General features: G+C 38.9%; 1 protein-coding gene across 6 annotated transcripts; it reads left to right on the plus strand.

Moving 5' to 3' along the window:
- Positions 1–3,812: 3,812 nt before the first annotated feature.
- On the plus strand, positions 3,813–6,702 carry LOC149216033 (uncharacterized). Of its 6 annotated transcripts, none has more exons than XM_089392658.1 (3): positions 3,813–3,900; positions 3,993–5,855; positions 6,302–6,702. In XM_089392658.1, exons 2-3 carry the CDS (start codon positions 5,684–5,686, stop codon positions 6,454–6,456), a joined length of 327 nt encoding a protein of 108 aa, XP_089248784.1. In that variant the 5' UTR covers positions 3,813–3,900; positions 3,993–5,683; the 3' UTR covers positions 6,457–6,702. The 6 variants fall into 6 exon arrangements, 5 of the variants coding, with proteins under 5 accessions (XP_089248784.1, XP_089248786.1, XP_089248785.1 ...); XM_089392660.1 differs by lacking the exon at positions 3,813–3,900 and having other exon boundaries at positions 3,922–5,254; positions 5,396–5,855; XM_089392659.1 differs by lacking the exon at positions 3,813–3,900 and having other exon boundaries at positions 3,922–4,915; positions 5,055–5,855.
- Positions 6,703–19,734: the final 13,032 nt, after the last annotated feature.

A 19,734-nucleotide genomic window follows, 5' to 3' on the forward strand; every position in this document is an offset into this window, starting at 1 on the left:
TTTTTATGGGGGCTCTGTTCTGAAGATTTTTTTGGAGGGCTTTGAGGCTTGCTTCTAGAGCTGATGGAGTGGCTGGAAATTCCCAATTAGTCCAGGCTCCTGTATCTACATCCCATTTCGATATTTGGTCTAGCCTCTGGATGCCTTTACTATTGAGATGGAGTATAAAAGGGATGGCTTCTTCTATTGTATTTAGAGGTTGAAGACCCATTATCTTGTCAGTAGCATAGTTGATGCTGTCCCCTCCTCCAGGGATATTTGAGGTGTTTTGATTGAGGAAGGGGATTGCTTTCTTGCAGAGATGCCAAATTTTGGTGGAATCTCTGTTGGGAATGTCTATTTCAAGAAGTCTTTGCCTTTTGCCGTTGAGGTATTTGCTTTCTATGACCTGTTTCCACCAGGCTTTTGGCTCATTGATTAACCTCCAGGCCATTTTGATCCCAAATGCCAAATTTAGGATTTTGGGGGCTCTAATTCCCAGACCACCTCTGTCCTGAGATTGGATTACACTTTCCAACTAACCAAATTATATCTATTTTTTTATTTTTTCCCTCCTTTCCATAAGAAATTTCGGAGGGTGATTTCCAGCTTATGATGAAATGTAGCAGGAGCTTGATAAAGAGTAAATCGATATAGAGGTAAAGAGGATATACCTGATTTGAGTAGAATTATTCTGCCTGCTGGATTGAGCCATTGAGTTCCCCATTGCTGGATCTTCCTCTTGACTTTGTCTATTATTTCATTCCAAGTAGCAGCTTTTAATGGTCCCAGGGTGACTGGCATCCCAAGGTAGGTGAAGTGGTCCCAGTTTGCTTTGTAGGCAACTCCAAAGATGTTGGCGATGCTGTGAGCAGTTTGGTTGGAAATATTCCAGCCACAGATGCAACTTTTTTGAAAGTTGACCTCTCCCCCTGAGTACTCCATAAATTGATCGAGGAGAATCTTGAAGCGCCTTGCAATGGTAGTGGATGCTCCTCCAATTAGCAGAGTGTCATCAGCAAATTGGGAGTGGTTGATGTTCTTGACTCCGTTCCCGAATTTGATGCCGGAGATGAGGCCAACTCTTCTGTTGTGATCTAGAGCACTACTAAAGGATTCAACCATAAGAATAAAGAGATAAGGGGAGAGAGGGCAACCTTGCCTTAACCCTCGGGAGGATTGGAAATCATCACAAGGGCGCCCATTAATCAGAGGCGAAATCCAAGGGCCTGAAATGCAAGCGGCAATGGTACTAATAAAGGCAGAATTGAATCCCATTTTCCTCAAGACAGCGAACAAGAAGGAGTGTCTTACCCGGTCAAATGCATTGGCTAAGTCGAGCTTGAGGACAAAACCTTTCTCTTGCCTAGAAGTGCTGGAATGAATGGCTTCTTGGACCAAGGTAATTGTGTCATGAATTTGCCTATTAGATATGAAGCCCCCTTGATTTTCAGAGATAAGGGATGGAAGAAGGGGTTGGAGTCTAGAAGCTATGATTTTCGTGAAAATCTTATAAGAGGAATTACACAATGAAATTGGTCGAAACCTGGAGAAGGAAGTGGGACGATTTTCCTTGGGAATGAGGGCGAGGAAGGTTGAATTTGTGAAACCCCCCATTTTCCCTTTTCTTTGAATTCCCCTCAACATCTTTGCAAGGTCTTTTCTTATCAGATGCCAATGATCCCTGTAAAAATTGATTGGGAAACCATCTGGGCCTGGAGACTTGTCCGGTTGCAGGGTCCAGATAGCTTTTCTGATTTCCTCCTCCGTTATTTCTCGGTTTAGACTGTCATTCGCCTCTTGAGAAATGCCTTTCGGAAGATGCTGTAACAGCGCAGCATAGTCGGTTTCTTCTTGATTTTCCGTGAGGAGGCTTTTGTAGTGAAGGGAGGCAGCTCTTTTGATGGATTCTTGGTATAACATTTTTTAATTAATTATAAAAGGAAAAAGGTTATCATTAGTTTTGAGATAACTTCCATCCTCATGACTACTAAAAAAATTCCCATAGAAATTAAATCAAGGTTTCAATAAAATTAATAATGAGAATATTTTTATATATAAAAATGTGAAATATATAATATAAATAATATTACTAAGAACCAACATAGATCCATCTTAACTATGGATCCACCCACGAGAGCAAACAAATTGAGTAACAAGAATAAAGGAAAAATAGTGCATGATTGTTTAAGGTTTTTTTATTATTTTATTTTCTTTGATATGATTGATCCAACATATAGGTCTAATATTTTACAACCAATTGAGTTGTTTTTTTTTTTGTTTTTGTTTTTTTAGATATTTTCTTAAATGCAATATTGTAGAATCAAATTTGAGAAAGAGGAGGAGAGAGAGGTAGGGAGATAGAGATGGAGTTGGAGGGGGTGAGAGAGGGAAGAAAGAACAAAGACAAAGAGAGAAGGAGGAGGAGAAAGACATGGAGTGACAAGGGAGAGATGTGGAGAGAGCGAGGGAGAGAGCGAGGGAAGAGAGAGGGAGGAAGAGAGAGGGAAGAGAGAGGGAAGAGAGAGAGAGAGAGAGTGATGAGGGGGAGAGGTAGAGAATGATAGAGAGAGGAAGGAAGAGAGAGAGGACTCAATATAGAGAAGGAGAGAGAGATGGAGTTGGAGGGGGAGAGAGAGCGACGGAAGAAAAAATACAGAGGGAGAAAGGTGGAGAGAGAGGGGGAGTGATAAGGGAGAGAGAGAGAGAGAGAGAGAGAGAAGGGGAAGAGAGAGAGAGAGAGGGAGAGTAAGAGAGAGGGGGGAGAGAGAGATAGATATTGAGAGAGAGTGTGTATGTTTGAGCATGAGATAGAGAGAGGGAATAAGAAAGAGACACATAAATACAAATATAGATATTATATAGTATTATATAACTAGCATAAATCTATCTTAACCCCGAATCTATCAAGCACTAAGAGTGATCAAATCTCTCGAGGTGCAGTCATTTCCTCAAGTTTCGTATAAAAAAGAGGTTTGCACCTCGAGAAATTTGATTCCTCTTGGCGCTTGATAAATCCGACATTAAGATGGATCTATGTTGGTTATATCGTACTATATAATATCTGCATGTGTATCTATGGGTCTCTTTCTTATTCCCTCTCTCTATCTCACCCTCAAATATACACACTCTCTCTCTTCATATCTATCTCTCTATCTCCCCCTCTCTCTTCATCTCCCTCTCTCTCTTAACTCTAAATCTATCAAGCGTCAAGAGAGATCAAATCTCTCGACGTGCAAACCTCTTTTTAGAGTGCAAAACTTGAGGAAAGGTTTGCATCTCAAGAGATTTGATAGCTCTCGTCGCTTGATAAATCCGAGGTTAAGATGGATATAGGCTGGTTAAAAACTCTAGACTATTTCTACTAATATTATCATTAAAAATTCCACATACCACTTAAATGAATGAATTTGAGATTAATAGAGAAAATAATTGCCCTCAAAAGCAAAGATGTTGTAATGTTTAACATTTTGACTCCAGATAACATAATAATAATAATAAAAACTTTCTAGTCCATGATTTTTCCCACAATATTCTTAATCCATTTTTTTTTCTATAGTATTTTTTTTGATATGATTTATTAAAGGCTAATTTCCACATTTCATAAATCCATAATTAACATAAATCTAACTCATAACCAATTTTCCCACCACTCTTTAAACCTAATTGAAAATCATATATAATTAAACCAATCTAAATTCACTACAAAATCAAATCTCTTCCCTTTCCACACTTCATAAATCCATAATTAAAATAAACCTAACTCATAACCAATTTTCCCACCACACTATAAACCTAATTGAAAATCATATATATTATCTACATTCAACCAAGATACATTCGGGCCAGACATATATATATCAACTCAGAAACTTCTCTTCCTATCACTTCACCCTCCTACTCCCATTCGCCACGGCAATGGTATGGTAGTTACCTTCCCATTCTTTATATAATTTTTGCTTGAGTAGGGTTTCATATCGTGATACCAACCAGTCTTGTTTTTGCTTGGCTAGGTTTTAATGTTGTATCACCAATCAGTCTGGTCTACCGCTCGAATCTGCTTCTACTTAGAACCCTGAGAACCAATGGAGGTAGGCTATGAAAAGCGGATCAAAGAGAACTCCCACTGGTTGATGGGTGCGAATTTGTTCAAAACAATAGGGTTTATAGCAGAGCAGAACAATGCTTCAAAGCCACGGCGTTTGATATAGTGGTATCGTCCCGTAAGTGACAGTGGTTGCTCCAACAACATCCATGAGGTCATTTTCTCTTCGAATTTTTCCATATATTCTGAATTCAAATTTGGAGAGAGGCTTAAAGTTTGGAGAAAAGATGGCCACATAGATGTTGTTCGGAATAGTTCAGTTGAAGAGGAATCTTAATCAGGTGTTACTGAGAGCGACAAGGGTTTACAAAATCGACAGGAGTATCGTCCATAGGCTCTGGAAAAATGGTTGGAAGACCCAGAGGTTAGAAAGAAAGATCTAGGGTTTAGAGGGAGTAGAAACGTTGGTCATGGAGGTTAACAAACTGGAGGAAGGTGAAGATGATTAGCCGAATCCTATTTGGAACAGAGAAGGATGAGGAAGAAGAAACGTAGGCGGAGGAGGTCAAAGGAGCTACAGTGTGTTTCTTCGGATGGGGCCGACGGTGTATCTGCTGATCCTGATAATTGGAAGAGCAGACAAGAGAGTATGGAGGACTCTCTGATATCGACTCTGAGAAAACAAGGAGGATGATTAAGAGCAGGATGCAGTCAGAAAAAAGAGCTATCGGATGCATGATAGGAACCTAAGTCTCCTTGTTTTGAGATAGCAGGCATCATAAGCATGGCTGTAAGCATTTTTTCACGAGAAATATTTGATTAAAACTGGATGGTGTCAGCACAAGCAAGCACAGGAAGTCGGGACTCCATTATAGAGGCATCCTATTCCAGGTATGAATTCTTAAACTGTGTTTAGATTCAACATTATTTAAGGTTCTCTATTTGGCTGCATCTATGCATGATATCATAAACCATTCAACTTAAGTGCATGGTTGTCTAATCTTACATGTTCGAAAGTGTCTCTTTCAAGGTAGCAGCTGATTCATCTACATCGAAATATCTTGATAGGTATTTTATGCAATTGATATCAACTTGACTGCCTTACCTTATCATAGTTCAATATTAGATTTGCTTATAGTAATACATTGGTTGTAAGTACAGTCTAACCATTGTAAAGCTTTGAAGTTGATCATGAAGGAATGCTGGGCTGTTGAGACTAGCTCGTTCGATGTAATTTGCTTATACTTTTGTTTTGGTGTTTTTTTTCTTCTAGTTCGTTTTTTTGCGCAGCTAGAAAGATCTATATCTATATCAGGCCGACAATCTGGTACCAGTCTAGTACATACATTAATCCATCAGGATTTTGTTCAGGTTGTGTCCATGTCTGGTGTTTTCCCTACGTTTTATACACTTCAAATTCCTGGCTTCAGAATTGGAGAACTTCCTTGATCCTGAAACAGAACTTCCATGACAAACAAAAGCATTTGAAGCAGAGGGTGAGAGACTGGTTTTGCGTTCTGATCTCCTAACAGGCTTTGATCCTATATTTATCATCATACAAGCTGCCAGTAAATATATAGTGCAGATATTAGACCATACAGCAAACTGGCACTCCATGCAAGCTATAGTAGACAAGACTTGTAATCGTTTTGTTAATAGATGCACAGCTTCTCTCATCCGTTTTGTTTTTCATTGAGCACACGAGGTTTTCAGGGCAAATATCCTCACGTTTCAGTTGCAGCACTGGGCATTTCTGATCCCACAAGTCGTCAAGCTCCTGAGTCTCTGAATGGGGCTGCAGACAATCAATGTTACCCTTGTCAGCTGAGGGGTATGTTCGTTTACTGCACTGGTTTTCCTATCCAGTTTAGAACTTACTAGAGCAGACTATAGTTCTGTTGCTTGGTTTGCAAATGAAGTGGTAATCTTTCTACTCCTTCTGTAGAGAAGTCTATTTCTATTGCTAGACCTTTGATCCAGTTTACTTTATTTCAGAGGAAGCAATCTTTACTGGATGTTACTTCATTCAATATATAAACTATAGTTTCAGACTCTCTTTCAATTACTATTGAACGGTGAATATTGGATCTGCAAAAATTAATTCCCTTAACCATGCAATCCTTTCTGCTTGGTTATTTGTTGCCTTCCCATTTGAATTTCAGATAATTGACAATAAAATTTGGCCTTTATTATTTCTGTTGATAGCACCACCAATAGCCTAACATGAGTTTGCCCTAGAAGTATTGTCAAATTTAAATTTATACCTCTTTGACACAGGTGGGTTCGAAGGAGACTGTGGACTGCTTGTACCCAAATCTGTCCATTCATGCAAAACAGAATCTGATCTTCTTGGAGTGGGAGATAATATTCTGTTCAAAAGGAGAAAGACACTCGAGGATATCTTGGGTATCTTGGGGGATGTGCTCCTGTGATTCTTGGATGGGTCTCATCTGATTTTAGCTCAAATTTGGGCTGGATCCTATAGCTGTGCGTTAATTATTTTTGAGTTTGGTTTTTATTCTCTTATAGTTTTTAAATAGGTCATAAGTTAAATGACATGAAAAAAGTCGTCTTTGCATCTGCAGATGGAACTTAGATAATTTATGGTCCATGGACCTTTTGGCCTTTTGCTCGAGGTTTCTTTAATTAGCCTATGGAAAAGTGCAATTTCACTAAAATTGGCTGTTCATTTTGAAACCTGAGTTTTTCAATGATAACCATATGAATGTTGCAATGTTGGGTCTAGACCTCCTTCCACAAAAATGTGAAATTCTTCTTTGAAAAGGTGTAGGTATGCTTGCTTGCTTGCCTTCTACTCTCCTCCTTTGTGTGGCCCAAAAGTAATAATACTAAATTCGTTTCTATCGTATCCTTTCCCATGCTATCCCTACATGGTTCCATGGAATTGTTTCTATGACTATATCGTATGCCACATATGTCACATTGTTTGTGAGGATTTGTCTATGATAACCTATAAGCCCGAATATACTATGCTCTTTATATCAATGGGGTGGTCAGATGGGTAATGGCTCTCCTGCTAACTGTAATAGTTGATTGCTTGTGGGGCAAGTATGTTTACATAATTGCCCTTCCCCTCTACTTTGTGGTGGAAAAACATTTAATTGGCAATAGTCTGTGCTATACCTTTCACATGTTATCCTAACATATTGTTGAAGAATTAATTGTTATTGATGTCAAAGGGATGTCTAGTTGAAAAAGAAAATTGCATAGGCTTAAAGAGGAGTTTAAGCCCTTTCCAACAAGTATTTGCATGCCTCCTAACTCCTCATTGAAGAGAAATTAAATTTTCAAGTTGAAATATATCTATTTCTGGAAGATAGGTTCATATCTCATGAACCTTGTGAAGTGAAGAAGCACTGGTTTTGGTTTCTGGTTTCTTTGGGTTTTGGGTTATGGTTTTTAGTGACACCTTTGATCAGATTTTGAGGTTTCCTTTCGAGGTATCCTTGGAGGACATAACTTGTGTTAACTCTAGCACATATCTAGTCCTAAATTTGGCTAGGCATTGGAGGAATTTTGGTCTCTTTTAGGCCTATAGCAGACTAGAGTTGGGCCCCTTTATGTGAATTTCAGCCCTGTGGAAAAACAAATTCTAAGGCCTGCGAAATTTGACCCCGAGGCCAGAATTTTGGCCCCATTTTGTAGCCTTTGGTATCTCAATTTGAGACAGAGTTTCGGCCTCCTGTCACAGCTTGGTTCCTGAAGCAAAGAGGTATATTTGAACCTGGTTTTTTAACCTTATTTGCAGTAGGCTTTGGATAATTTTTTGAGGAGACCTTGGGTTAGTTTTTGGACAAACATTGGATCAGTTTTGAAGACCTTTGGAGCAACCCTAGATGCGGTCTCTTGAAGCAAAGTTGAAGAATCTTTGTGAAGTAGACTTGGAGTGTTTTAGAGCAGAGTTTTAAGTAGACTTGAAGAACCCTTTTGAACAGACTTTTGGATAGAACTTGGTGACTTGTTGAAGCAAACTAGAAGACATCTTTGTGTAGCAGATTTTGGAAGAATTCCATCTTTGTGTAGCAGGCTTTGGAAGAATTCTTTGAAGGATTTCGTGCAAACCTTAGAAAAGGACTTGAAGGCATCCTTGGGCAAGTTTTGAAGCATCTTTGAAGCAAAATTTGGAAACCATTTTGGAGCATTTTTTCTCCATGGATGTCCTTTACCACACGAATTGTTTAAAGATGCTCTCCATATCATTGATCACTCTCTTTTGTGCGAAAACAATGGAACTTTGATAAACAAGCATGGTCGAGATGTTAGATTTAATGAATAACATTCTAAATTTCTGCCTCCTACAGGTAGTGATTTGTTTGCCCCATTGCTGATTCATTCCTTATTTTATTAGAAGCATTTATTTAATTCTTTGCAGTATGTCTTTTATCTGATAGAGGATATCTTAGGTAAAACGTATGCATAATATCTTCTTTTAAGTCTCAACGTCGTCAGGATTTGTCTTTTTAGTCCCAACATTATCAGGATTTGCCTTTTAAGTCCCAAGCTTACATTCAAGAAAGAAAATTGATTTATCTTTGTCAATGGTAGACGATTTGGCCTACGTGTCTCTTAAATATTTTGATGGCATTGTTTATTGCTTCAGGTTCTTTTGGATTGGGAGATCCTAGAAGTAGTGTATAATTCAATGTTATCAAAACCAGGCCGGTCATTGAATCGATAGACCCGTCGAACTGGGAATCGGTAAACAAAACCAGACAAAAAAATAGATTGACCAAACATACTTAAAGTAATAAAAATAAACCATATATATTCATGTGCATCCATATAAATTGAAGCGATTTATATGCAAATATGATTTTTTTGTTTTGTTTATATAGCAAGATTGCATAATACCAAAATAACACCAGTGTAATGCATCTTTGAAACAAAATACATTAAGATACAGGCTCTAAATGGCCTTTGGAGTCCAAAATTAAGCACAGTACTCAACCCCTATTTGCATAACCACTTCGTTCACAAGACGAAATAGTAATTGCGCATCCTTCACCTGATTAGATGCTTCTACAAATTTAAAAAACATGATGTCTTTTGGGCAAGCAATTAAGAGATCTAAAATGGTGTAGGTACTTGCATCAATCCATCCGCCAGACATAATTGTGCAATGTGCACCTTATTTTGGTCCATGAGTGCTTGAAATCTATAAGGTACTCTTCTATTCTTTGGATCTCGCTTTGTAGAAGTGACCCCCTAATATCATGAAAATTAGGGCCTTTGAAGCCTCAATTACATGTAGCCATAACATTAATTAGAGGTTGATAATATGGAAATTTAGCAACATTGAAAGGTATTATTGCATCATACCACCATATAGCAATGCATTGCCATTCAACTTCCATCTCCATTTTCTTCCGTTTGGCATCAATGGTGGGTTGGGCACCAGGGGTGGTGTGAGGTATGAAGAAATAATCAAGATTCTTTGCACATGTCGTTCTCAAAGTAAATGAACTAAGGCCATAAGTTCATCTCCAAGTCTAATAGGGAAACTAGAGCAATCTTCAAAACTTGGGATATGTGTTTCAAGATCATGGTCTATGAAAGGAGCATCGTCTTTTTTACTTTTTCCGATGTCCTTTTTAACGTTATTGTTTTTGCTCTTGCTCTTTTCAGCCATGTAGGCTTCCATAAAACCCATCTTATGATTCTTTAGGTCATCAAAGACTTTTTCACAATGTTCTACTTGGCCTCTGCAATGAGCTATGGGTTCCTTAATCCTATGGATCCCCCTTCCTTTAATGACCTTGCCACAACAGTTGCAAATGTTTTTGAATTTTCCATCGTAATTCAAATGGCAATGTAACTATGTTGAATCATTCTTGCTTTTAGGGGCAATGACAACCTAAACAACAACAAAAAAAAATCTGCATGCAAAAGCCTAACAAATTTTACTTTTTAGCGAAAAAATTAACAGGAATACAAGAAAAAATAAAATAGAAATTTGCATAAAAATCCCTAGCTTTTTCTAGGTTGAGAAAAACAATGTTCTAAGAGATACAAATAAAAATTTAAATAGAGATCTGCATAGAAAACCCTAATTTTTTTAATTCATAAGGAAACAAACAACAAATTTTAACAAAAAAATAGAAGATGATTAGGTGCCTTGACATACTTGGAGAAGCCTTCCAAAAATTGAGAACAATAGTTGCTCCAAACAACAACAAAAAGCTGCTCTAAAAATCTACCCAAAACCCCCCTTTAGTCACCTCCAAAAATAGCTAAAAGTCAGCCCACAATCTTTGACAATTTTTTTGAAGCAACTTTTAATTTCTTCAACAAACTTTCCTAGCTTAGCCCTTCAACCAACTCTCCAAATCTGCACAAAATCCTCCTAAGAACAACCCTATAAAATAACAAATATCTCTCTAAAACCCAGTCAAAAATCTCAACTCAAGATATACAAGAAACTTGAATGAATAGTGTGAGTGAAATAGCTGGGGCGAGGCACTTTAAATAAGTTTGAGAGGGGCCGGAGTTTCCAGTTTTGTGGGCCAATATCCAAGTAAGAGAAAAATTAAAAAAAGAAGCAAAACAAGCCCCTCGTGTTGTGTTGTATGTTGCCTTATTGAACCAATTGGTTCAGTGAAAATGGCTAGTTAGGTACCAGATTTGCCAAGAATAGTTTGTGAGGCCAGTCCGAACCAATTTTGCCCTCCAACCAGTGGCACTAGTCAGTTTAGACCAGCTCGGTCCGGTTTTGATAACATTAGAGGCCAGAATTAGATGGCATTTTGAACCTCCAATTGTTGTGATGATGGGGCATGAGAGATTATTTTGATTAACCTTGACGACTGGCAATTTATTACGTAGCAAATCACTTGTTGTAAATTTATTAATTGTGGATTTGTTGAATAACAACATTGTTGGAATTTTAATAGGTAAATAAAAGATAAAAGCAACGGAAGCAAAATTTTACATTCTCATACACATGCACATACAAAATTATGCCTTTCACATCTTTTGTTCGTTAACATTAGTTTTATAGCATACAAGGGCTTTCCTTATGGGAAATTGTTAAATTTGGCAACTAGGGTCAAACTTCACATTGGACAACTCATATGAGGCAACTCATATTTTTCTTGGATTCCTCTCTCTGAGAGGTGTAGGATTGATCTAAAGATCATGCCATTCTGACATGTACAAATGAAGTTATGAATTTATTTTGATTATGGACAAATTGTCAAGGTCGGCCAACCATCAAATTAGGCTTATTCCAGTGTTCAACATTGCATATAAATACAAGGAGCCTCCTCCTCATTTTGGCATCACTCTCATTCATTTTTCTCTCTCTCATCTTGATTGGGTACGGGTTTCTGGTGCGAAGGGAAGACTAGTTTTTCTAGTTGTTGCGTTGACCAAATTTGACTGAAATTTCAGGAGGCTGACTTTGACTAGCGTTGACTAGCATGGAGCCTATTTGACTGTGGTTTTGTGAGGGAGACTTCTGTTTGGGCAGGCCGCAATTCTGGGCATGAAAATCGAGGCTGTTTGACTAGTTATTTTCAGATTGTTTTGGGCTGTATTATCTCGCTGTTGGAGGCCGAGTTGACCAAGGTTGACAAAGGTTGATTGAGCTGTTTTGGAGGTCTATTTCAGCCCTGTTGACCAACGCTGACTTTCTGGTTAGGGCTTTTTGTTTCTATTGTTTCGACTGATCAGATTGGGCAAGTGAATATTGTAAATTGTACTCTCTCTGTCTGTTGAAGTTTTGAAGAATTATAAGAAGAATTGATCAAGGGTTTTGCCACATTGGGTTTTGTCTCTCGCTAGTGCCATATCTTGTGTCCTCTTGTGTTGGCTTGTCTTCTACTGCTATTGTTTATGTTCTATCTGCATTTTACCTAAGTCACCTGACATTTGGATTTGGGATTCGTAGGATACAAGGATTCCAGTGCCGGATTCAGACATGTTGACCCCCCGAAACATGACACTTACGATTCATTATATATATATATATATATATATATATATTAAAAATTAGATAATTCTTACACAAATTCTCATTAATGATACAAATTCATTGATTTCAAACATAAATCTTTATCTAGATGTTAGTTTTACTGTTTACAAAGTAAGTTAATAACAAAGTAAGTTAATAACATTATAGCATGCATAGTACATACAAAATTCAAATATCTGCATAAACCCTCACAAACCTCACAAATCCTCCCAAACCTCATAAACCCTCACAAATCTTATAAAACCTCCCTCATAAACCCTCATAAACCTCATAACCCTCCCTCATAAACCTCATAAACCCTCACTTTTTTGGGATTCGAATCCCAAAATCAGGACATGACCGGATTCGATGGTGTCCTGTTAGGACACGTGGTGTCCCGTTTTAGGATTCGAATTCCCATCGAATCATGTCAGATTCATGGGATTCAGAGATGTGGCTTGTTCTGGTTTGGGATTCGAATCCCAAAATCAAGACACGACTGAGATTCGATGGTGTCTTGTTAGGACACGTGGTGTCCCATTTTAGGATTTGAATTCCCATTGAATCGTGTCAGATTCATGGGATTCAGACACGTGCCCTGTTTTGGACGAATCTAGTTTCATAGCATTTTACTATCATGATGATGTCATTGCTGAACTTGATATTGATATTGGGCTAATAAAGAATTTGAAGTAAACTTGCTTTAAGCATAGAACATACCATTGCTACCTAAAATTAACATGGTATTGAAGTTGAAGTGAAGATAAAGCCCAAGTAAGAGTGAGAAGAGCAATCACCAAGAGGAGCAATCACTGGTCAAAGACAAGATTCAATGGCTTCCACATCCTATTTCAAGTCTAATGATAAGCTTCATGATAAGTCTGATTATCATGCATGGAAGATGTCTCTTGATTTGACATTAGAAGAGCAAGATGTGATGGATTATGTGCAAGGAAAGATTTCAGAACCTCCTTCTAATGCACCGGCTGCTAAAACCAAATACAAGAAGGGTGAAGTCAAAGCCGAGAAGATGGTCAGGGATTCTATTCATAAGCATTTAGTTGCTTACATTTCCGATTTGAACACATCAAAGGAGATATATGACAGGTTGGTTGGCATGTTCAAATCTAGCAATGCAAATCAAATTCTTTTCCTCAAGAACAAGCTGAAGGATATAAAGAAAGGAAGAATTGAAGATATTCAATCCTACTTCATGAGGATTACAGAGATAAAAAATGATCTTCTTTCGATTGGAGAAACTATTGCTGATAGGGAGCTTACCTTCATTTCCCTGGGAGGACTCCTTCGTGAATGGCATGTGTTCAACACTACTATTCTTAATAACGACAAGATTCCAGGTTTTGAAGAATTGCTGACTAGATGCTCTCAAGAAGAAACAAGGATGATGGAACTAGATATGCCTTCAAATAAGAATGATCCTATTGCATTCTCCGCTCATGCTAAAAAGAAGAACAATGCAGGTTCAAAGAAGCAATGTCAAGGAAGACGGGTTTCAAAAATGGAAGGAAGGGAAGATGCTTCATTTGCAACAAGTTTGGTCACTATGCTAGGGAGTGTCCTAATAGAAGGGATACACCTTATGATGATGACAACCACAACAAGAACAATTTCAGGGGCAACAACAATCAAAGGAATTGTAGATTCAACAACCAAGGAAAAAGGAGTGCTCCCGCTTCTCATCAAGGAAATGGTCGCCCTCCCAAGAGATCAAGAAACACTAGGTATGATGAATCTAATGTTGTTGATAACAAGCAAAAAGAATTCTATCTTATATCTGCCCTTTCTACTGCATCTCGTCTAGACACTTTGGGAAATTGGTTGATTGATAGTGTTGCCTCAAGGCACTTCATCGGGTATAAGGAAGCTCTTTCAAATCTGATTGAAAGGGATACAAATTTAGAATTATCCTTGGAGACAATGTCACCTATCCTGTGAAGGGAGTTGGGAATGTTACTCTTCAATTGAATCAGGGTAACACCATTCATCTACAAGAAGTACTCTATGTACCTGATTTAAAGAAGAACTTGTTATCTATCTCGGCAATGGAGGACAAAGGATTTAATGTGGCACTCATCGATTGAAAGGTACGCGTGTGGAATAAAAATTTCAAAGATTCTTTTACACTTGGCTTCAGGGTTGATAGCCTATATAGTTGGAGGAAGCCCATTGGGAGCTATGTCTTGCGACACATCACTTCAATCTGAATTGTGGCATTGGAGGTTTGCTCATCTACATTATAAGGCTCCACCTGATGCGAGGAAGATGGTGACATGTATGCCCGAATTTAAAGTAGACCATGAAGGTGTTTGTCAGGGGTATGCCGAAGGAAAGCATACAAGGGGACCATTCCCCTCAAGTGCTAGCAAGACTACTGACATATTGCAATTGATTCATTCTGATCTATTTGGTGCAATTCCTGTGAACTCATTGGGAGGATATTTATATTATGCCATATTTATAGATAATTTCTCTTGCAAGACTTGGATATATTTCCTGAAGAAGAAGGACGAAGTATTCTCATGGTTCCCTTCTTTCAAAGATTTGGTCAAAAATCAAATCAGGAAGAATATCAAAATATTGAGGACTGATAATGGAACTAAATACAAATCAAATGAGTTCAAAGATTATTGTAGAGAAGTTGGCATTAACAGGGAGACTACTCCCGCATATACTCTTGAGCAAAATGTTGTTGTTGAAAGGATGAACCGTTCTATCATAGAAGCCACTCGTGCCATGATTCATGATCAAAGCCTTTCGAAGTTCTTATGGGCCGAAGCTGCAAACACCGCCGTGTATGTTCAAAATATATGCCTTCATCAAGCGTTGGACTCCAAGACTCCTGAAGAAGTTTTCACTAGTAAGAAACTTGATGTTTCTCACTTTAGAATTTTTGGTAGCCCTATATATTTTTATGTGCCGAAAGAAAAGAGAAGCAAATTGGATGCTTCTGGGAAGAAAGGAATATTTGTGGGCTACAGTGAAACTTCTAAGGCATATAGAATCTATGTGCCTAGTCAAAGAGAAGTGGAGGTAAGTCATGATGTCACTTTTGATGAGGATGTCGCCCTTGGGAAGATTAGTAACCTTCCTCTTCCAAGGAGGGACAAAGAAGCAGATTATGGAAAGTAGGGAGAACCGTAGGAAGAGCTGATGCCCGATGTTGAAGGACCAATGGATCACATTGATCCACCCCCTCATGAGCCCTCCTCCTCGAAAAGGAGACCCTCATGGCTTAGGGAGACTGTCGAAGATGCCAAGAGACATGTTGCACTTTGGGGGACATTTCGTGAAAGCAAGAAGCCGGATAGGTACCATGGGTACTTAATTGCAATGAGCACCATTGTTGAATTCGAGCCTTGCACATTCGAAGAAGTTGCCAAATACCAAGTTTGGAAGGATGCAATGAATGAAGAGTATGAGTTGATTATGAAAAATGATGTCTGGGATGTGGTCCTTAGACCCAAGGACAAATCCATTGTCACCTCGAAATGGCTCCTTAAGATCAAGCATGGAGCTAAAGGAAGTGCTAAAAAGTTCAAGGCTAGATTCATTGCTCGAGGCTTCTCTCAAAAGGAATTAGTAGATATTGATGAGATATTTGCACCGGTTGCCCGCTACACCACCATCCGTTTGATTATAGCCCTTGTTGCGTAGGAAGTATGGAATCTTCACCAGATGGATGTCAAGACTGCCTTTTTGCATGGTTCACTTAAGGAGGAAGTCTTTGTAGAACAACCTGAGGGGTTCGAAGTTCAAGATCGTCAAACACATGTATGCAGGTTGAAGAAAGCCCTCTATGGATGGAAGCAAGCGCCCCGGGCTTGATATGAGAGGATCGATAACTATCTAATGAAGTTGGGATTTACAAGAATAGACGCTGATCTGAACCTTTATTTTAAGGTTGAGAATGATAGACCTTTCATTTTGGTACTCTGTGGACGATCTCTTCCCGATAGGTGCAGACCCTCTTATTCATCAATGTAAGAGGGAGTTGGCTTTCGAATTCGAGACGAAGCACCTAGGTCTGATGCATTACTTCCTAGGGTTGGAGGTCTAGCAAAAGCCAAGTGAGATTTTCCTTTCTCAAGGAAAGTATATTGTGAAGATACTTGAAAGATTTGGGATAGTGGATTGCAAGTCCGTGACTACTCCGATGGAACTTAGCTTTAAGAAGTTATGCGGAAGTGCTGCTGGGCCCGATTTGGGAAATCCTTTTGAGTATCATCAACTTGTGGGGGCCTGGCGTTCTTGGTGAACTACCGTCCGAACATATGTTTTGCAGTGAATATATTGAGCTAGTTTATGGTTGAGCCTGATCACATACATTGGATTGCTGCCAAGAATCTCTTGAGATATCTTCGGGGTACAATCACTTATGGACGAAGATACATTGCTGGGAATGGGAGGCTCCATGGTTACTGTGATGGAGATTGGGTTGGCGGTGTGGTGGATCGTAAAAGCACATCTGGATGTTGTTTCTCTCTAGGTTCTGCTTCGATATCATGGATGAGCAGGAAGCAAAAGTCGGTTGCCTTGAGCACCACTGAGGTTGAATACATTGCTGCTAGTTTGGCCTCCTGTGAAGCTGTATGGTTGAGGAAGCTTTTTATTGAGCTATTTGGACATGTGTTGGATACCACCGTGATCTTTTGCGTCAACTAGAGTGGGTTTCGTCTTTCGAAGAATCTCGTGTTTCATGACTGCTCCAAGCATATTGATATTAGGTACCACTTTATCCGAGATATGGTATAATGAGGAGCAATAAGGCTCCAACGCATTGGGATTGATGATTAGGTCGCCGATATTCTTATGAAGCCCTTGGGGAAGGTTAAATTCTTAACCTTCTGTGAACGACTTGGAGTCATTCAGAGACCCTCTTATGAGGGTCTTGTATGAGATGTATGTTGAGTTATGGCAGTTTCGGGGGGCTTCGGTACTTCTTGGAGTGATGAGCAACCATAGGGTGAGTAGTTCACCTTCCCCTATTGGTGCGCGATGTACAAGGTGAGTGGTTCACCTTCCCCTGTGATACCCCATGGTGGCATATGCATAGGATGAGCAGTTCACCTTCTCCTATGGCATATGAGCAGGAAGAGTGGTTCACCTTTTCCTGTTGGCACATCCTACCCATGTAGTCTAGGACTCATGGAAAGTACCTATCATCTGGCCAATGAGTAGGGAAATGAGGATAGGGACCATATTACTACAGATGGACGCATCGTGTTCTATCGTACTCCCTATGCTAGGATGTTGGTGTTGACTTGGGATCAATGGAAACTGACTTCGGGTCGATTAAGAGTGGTATGACACACTCTCTACTTTTGGAGACCAACTTCGGGTCAATGGAGAATGGTATGATACATTCTTGATCATTTCTTCTTTCTTTCTTCATAGTTCAACAGAGCAGAGACGATGATGGTACAGATTTGTCAGACAACTTGGCAGGTGAAGTTCTCCCTAGTTGAGAGGGTGTTAAATTTGGCAACTAGGGCCAAAATTCACATTGGACAACTCATATTTTTCTTGGATTCCTCTCTCTGAGAGGTGTAGGATTGATCTAAAGATCATCCCATTCTGACATGTACAAATGAAGTTATGAATTTATTTTGATTATGGACAAATTGTCAAGGTCGGCCAACCATCAAATTAGCCTCCTCCAGCCTTCAACGTTGCATATAAATACAAGGAGCCTCCGCCTCATTTTGGCATCACTCTCATTCATCTTTCTCTCTCTCATCTTTATTGGGTACGATTTTTGGGCACCTCTCTCTCTCCACACGTACGAAGGGAACACTGGTTTTTCTAGCTGTTGCGTTGACAAGAGTTGATTGAAATTTCAGTGAGGCTGACTTTGACCAGCGTTGACTAGTGTTTTGTGAGGGAGACTTCTATTTGGGCAAGCCACAATTCTGGTTACGAAAATTGAGGCTATTTAACCCCAACGTTGACTGCCCTAGTTCTGGTTGCTGCATTGACTTTTGGGTACCAACTTTGATTGGTTATTTTCAGACTGTTTTGGGCTGTATTATCTTGTTGTTAGAGGCTAAGTTGACCAAGGTTGACCGAGCTGTTTTGGAGGTCTATTTCAGCCTTGTTGACCAACGTTGACTTTCTGGTTAGGGATTTTTGTTTCTATTGTTTTGATTGATCAGATTGGGCAAGTGAATATTGTAAATTATACTCTCTCTACTGAAGTTTTGAAGACTTATAAGAAGAATTGATCAAGGGTTTCCCCACAGTGGGGTTTGTCCCTGGCTGGTGCCATATCTTGTGTCCTCTTGTGTTGGCTTGTCTTCTACTGTTATTGTTTATGGTCTATCTGCATTTTTCTATCATGATAATGTGATTACTGATTTGGATATTGATATTGGGCTAATATAGAAATTGAAGTAAAATTGCTCTAAGCATAGAACATACCATTGTTACCTAGAATTAACAGAAATTAAATGCCCACTGAGAAAATTACAAACAACAATGGTTGGAAATTTTCTAACTAATAAAACCCTTTTACTGCTTAGTTCTTCCTCAAAAGTCTGCAAAACATGTCCTTCAATCTTGTTGGCTGCTGGATTCTTTTCCCTTGTTGCCCCTCTTGTTCTCTTCTTATGGAATCTTGTTAAAATTGGCAACTAGGGCCAAATTCCACCTTAGGACAACTCATATGATGGAGATGATTAGTGCATTGGATTCCTCTTTTTGAGAGGTCCAATTTCGATATAAAGATCATCTCATTCTGACAAGCAGAAATGGAATTTTGGTTAGGGCTTTCTGTTTCTGCTGCTTTGATTGATCAGATTGGGCAAGTGAATATTGTAAATCTCTTTGCTGAAGTTTTGAAGAATTATAAGAAGAATTGATCAAGGGTTTCCCCACATTGGGGTTTGTCTTTGGTTGGTGCCATATCTTGTGTCCTCTTGTGGTGGCTTGTCTTCTATTGTTATTGTTTATGTTTTATCTGCATTTTACTATCTTCATGACGTGATTGCTGATTTGGATACTGATATTGGGCTAATAAAGAAATTGAAGTAAAATTGCTCTAAGCATAGAACATACCATTGCTACCTAAAATTAACAGAAATTAAATGCCCACTGAGAAAATTACAAACAACAAAGCTTGGAAATTTTCAAACTATTAAAACCCTTTTACTGCTTAGTTCTTCTGCAAAAATCTGCAAAACATGTCCTTCAATCTTGTTTTCTGCTGGATTCTTTTCTCTTGTTGTCCCTCTTGTTCTCTTCGTATGGAATCTTGTTAAAATTGGCAAGTAGGGCCAAATTCCACCTTTAGGACAACTCATATGATGGAGATTATTATTGCATTGGATTCCTCTTTTTGAGAGGTCCAATTTTGATATAAAGATCATCTCATTCTAACAAGCAGAAATGGAATTTTGAATTTATTCTCTCATGCACAAATTGTCAAGGTCGGCCTCAGTGAAATGTAGGCTCAAAAGTCCAATATATCATCTCATTCTAACAAGCAGAAATGGAATTTTGAATTTATTCTCTCATGCACAAATTGTCAAGGTCGGCCTCAGTGAAATGTAGGCTCAAAAGTCCAATATATGTGTCTTCTCAGCCTCAACGAAGTGTATAAATCGTAGTGACCGCTCTCCTCATTTGGACATCACTCATCTCATCGCATATCTCCCTCTATCCTATCTTGCTGTTGGAGGCCGAGTTGACCAAGGTTGACAAAGGTTGATTGAGTTGTTTT

The sequence above is a fragment of the Pinus tabuliformis genome, chromosome 1_1 (genome assembly GCF_031772625.1).
Source record: "Pinus tabuliformis cultivar Carrire ecotype Pingquan chromosome 1_1, CPIR1, whole genome shotgun sequence".
NCBI classification, from domain to species: domain Eukaryota; kingdom Viridiplantae; phylum Streptophyta; class Pinopsida; order Pinales; family Pinaceae; genus Pinus; species Pinus tabuliformis.

Coding starts and splice junctions, on each gene's coding strand:
- LOC149216033 (XM_089392658.1), top strand. CDS start 5,684: ATGCACAGCTTCTCTCATCCGTTTTGTTTTTCATTGAGCACACGAGGT. Junction 5,856..6,301: donor TTACCCTTGTCAGCTGAGGG/GTATGTTCGTTT, acceptor TCTTTGACACAG/GTGGGTTCGAAGGAGACTGT.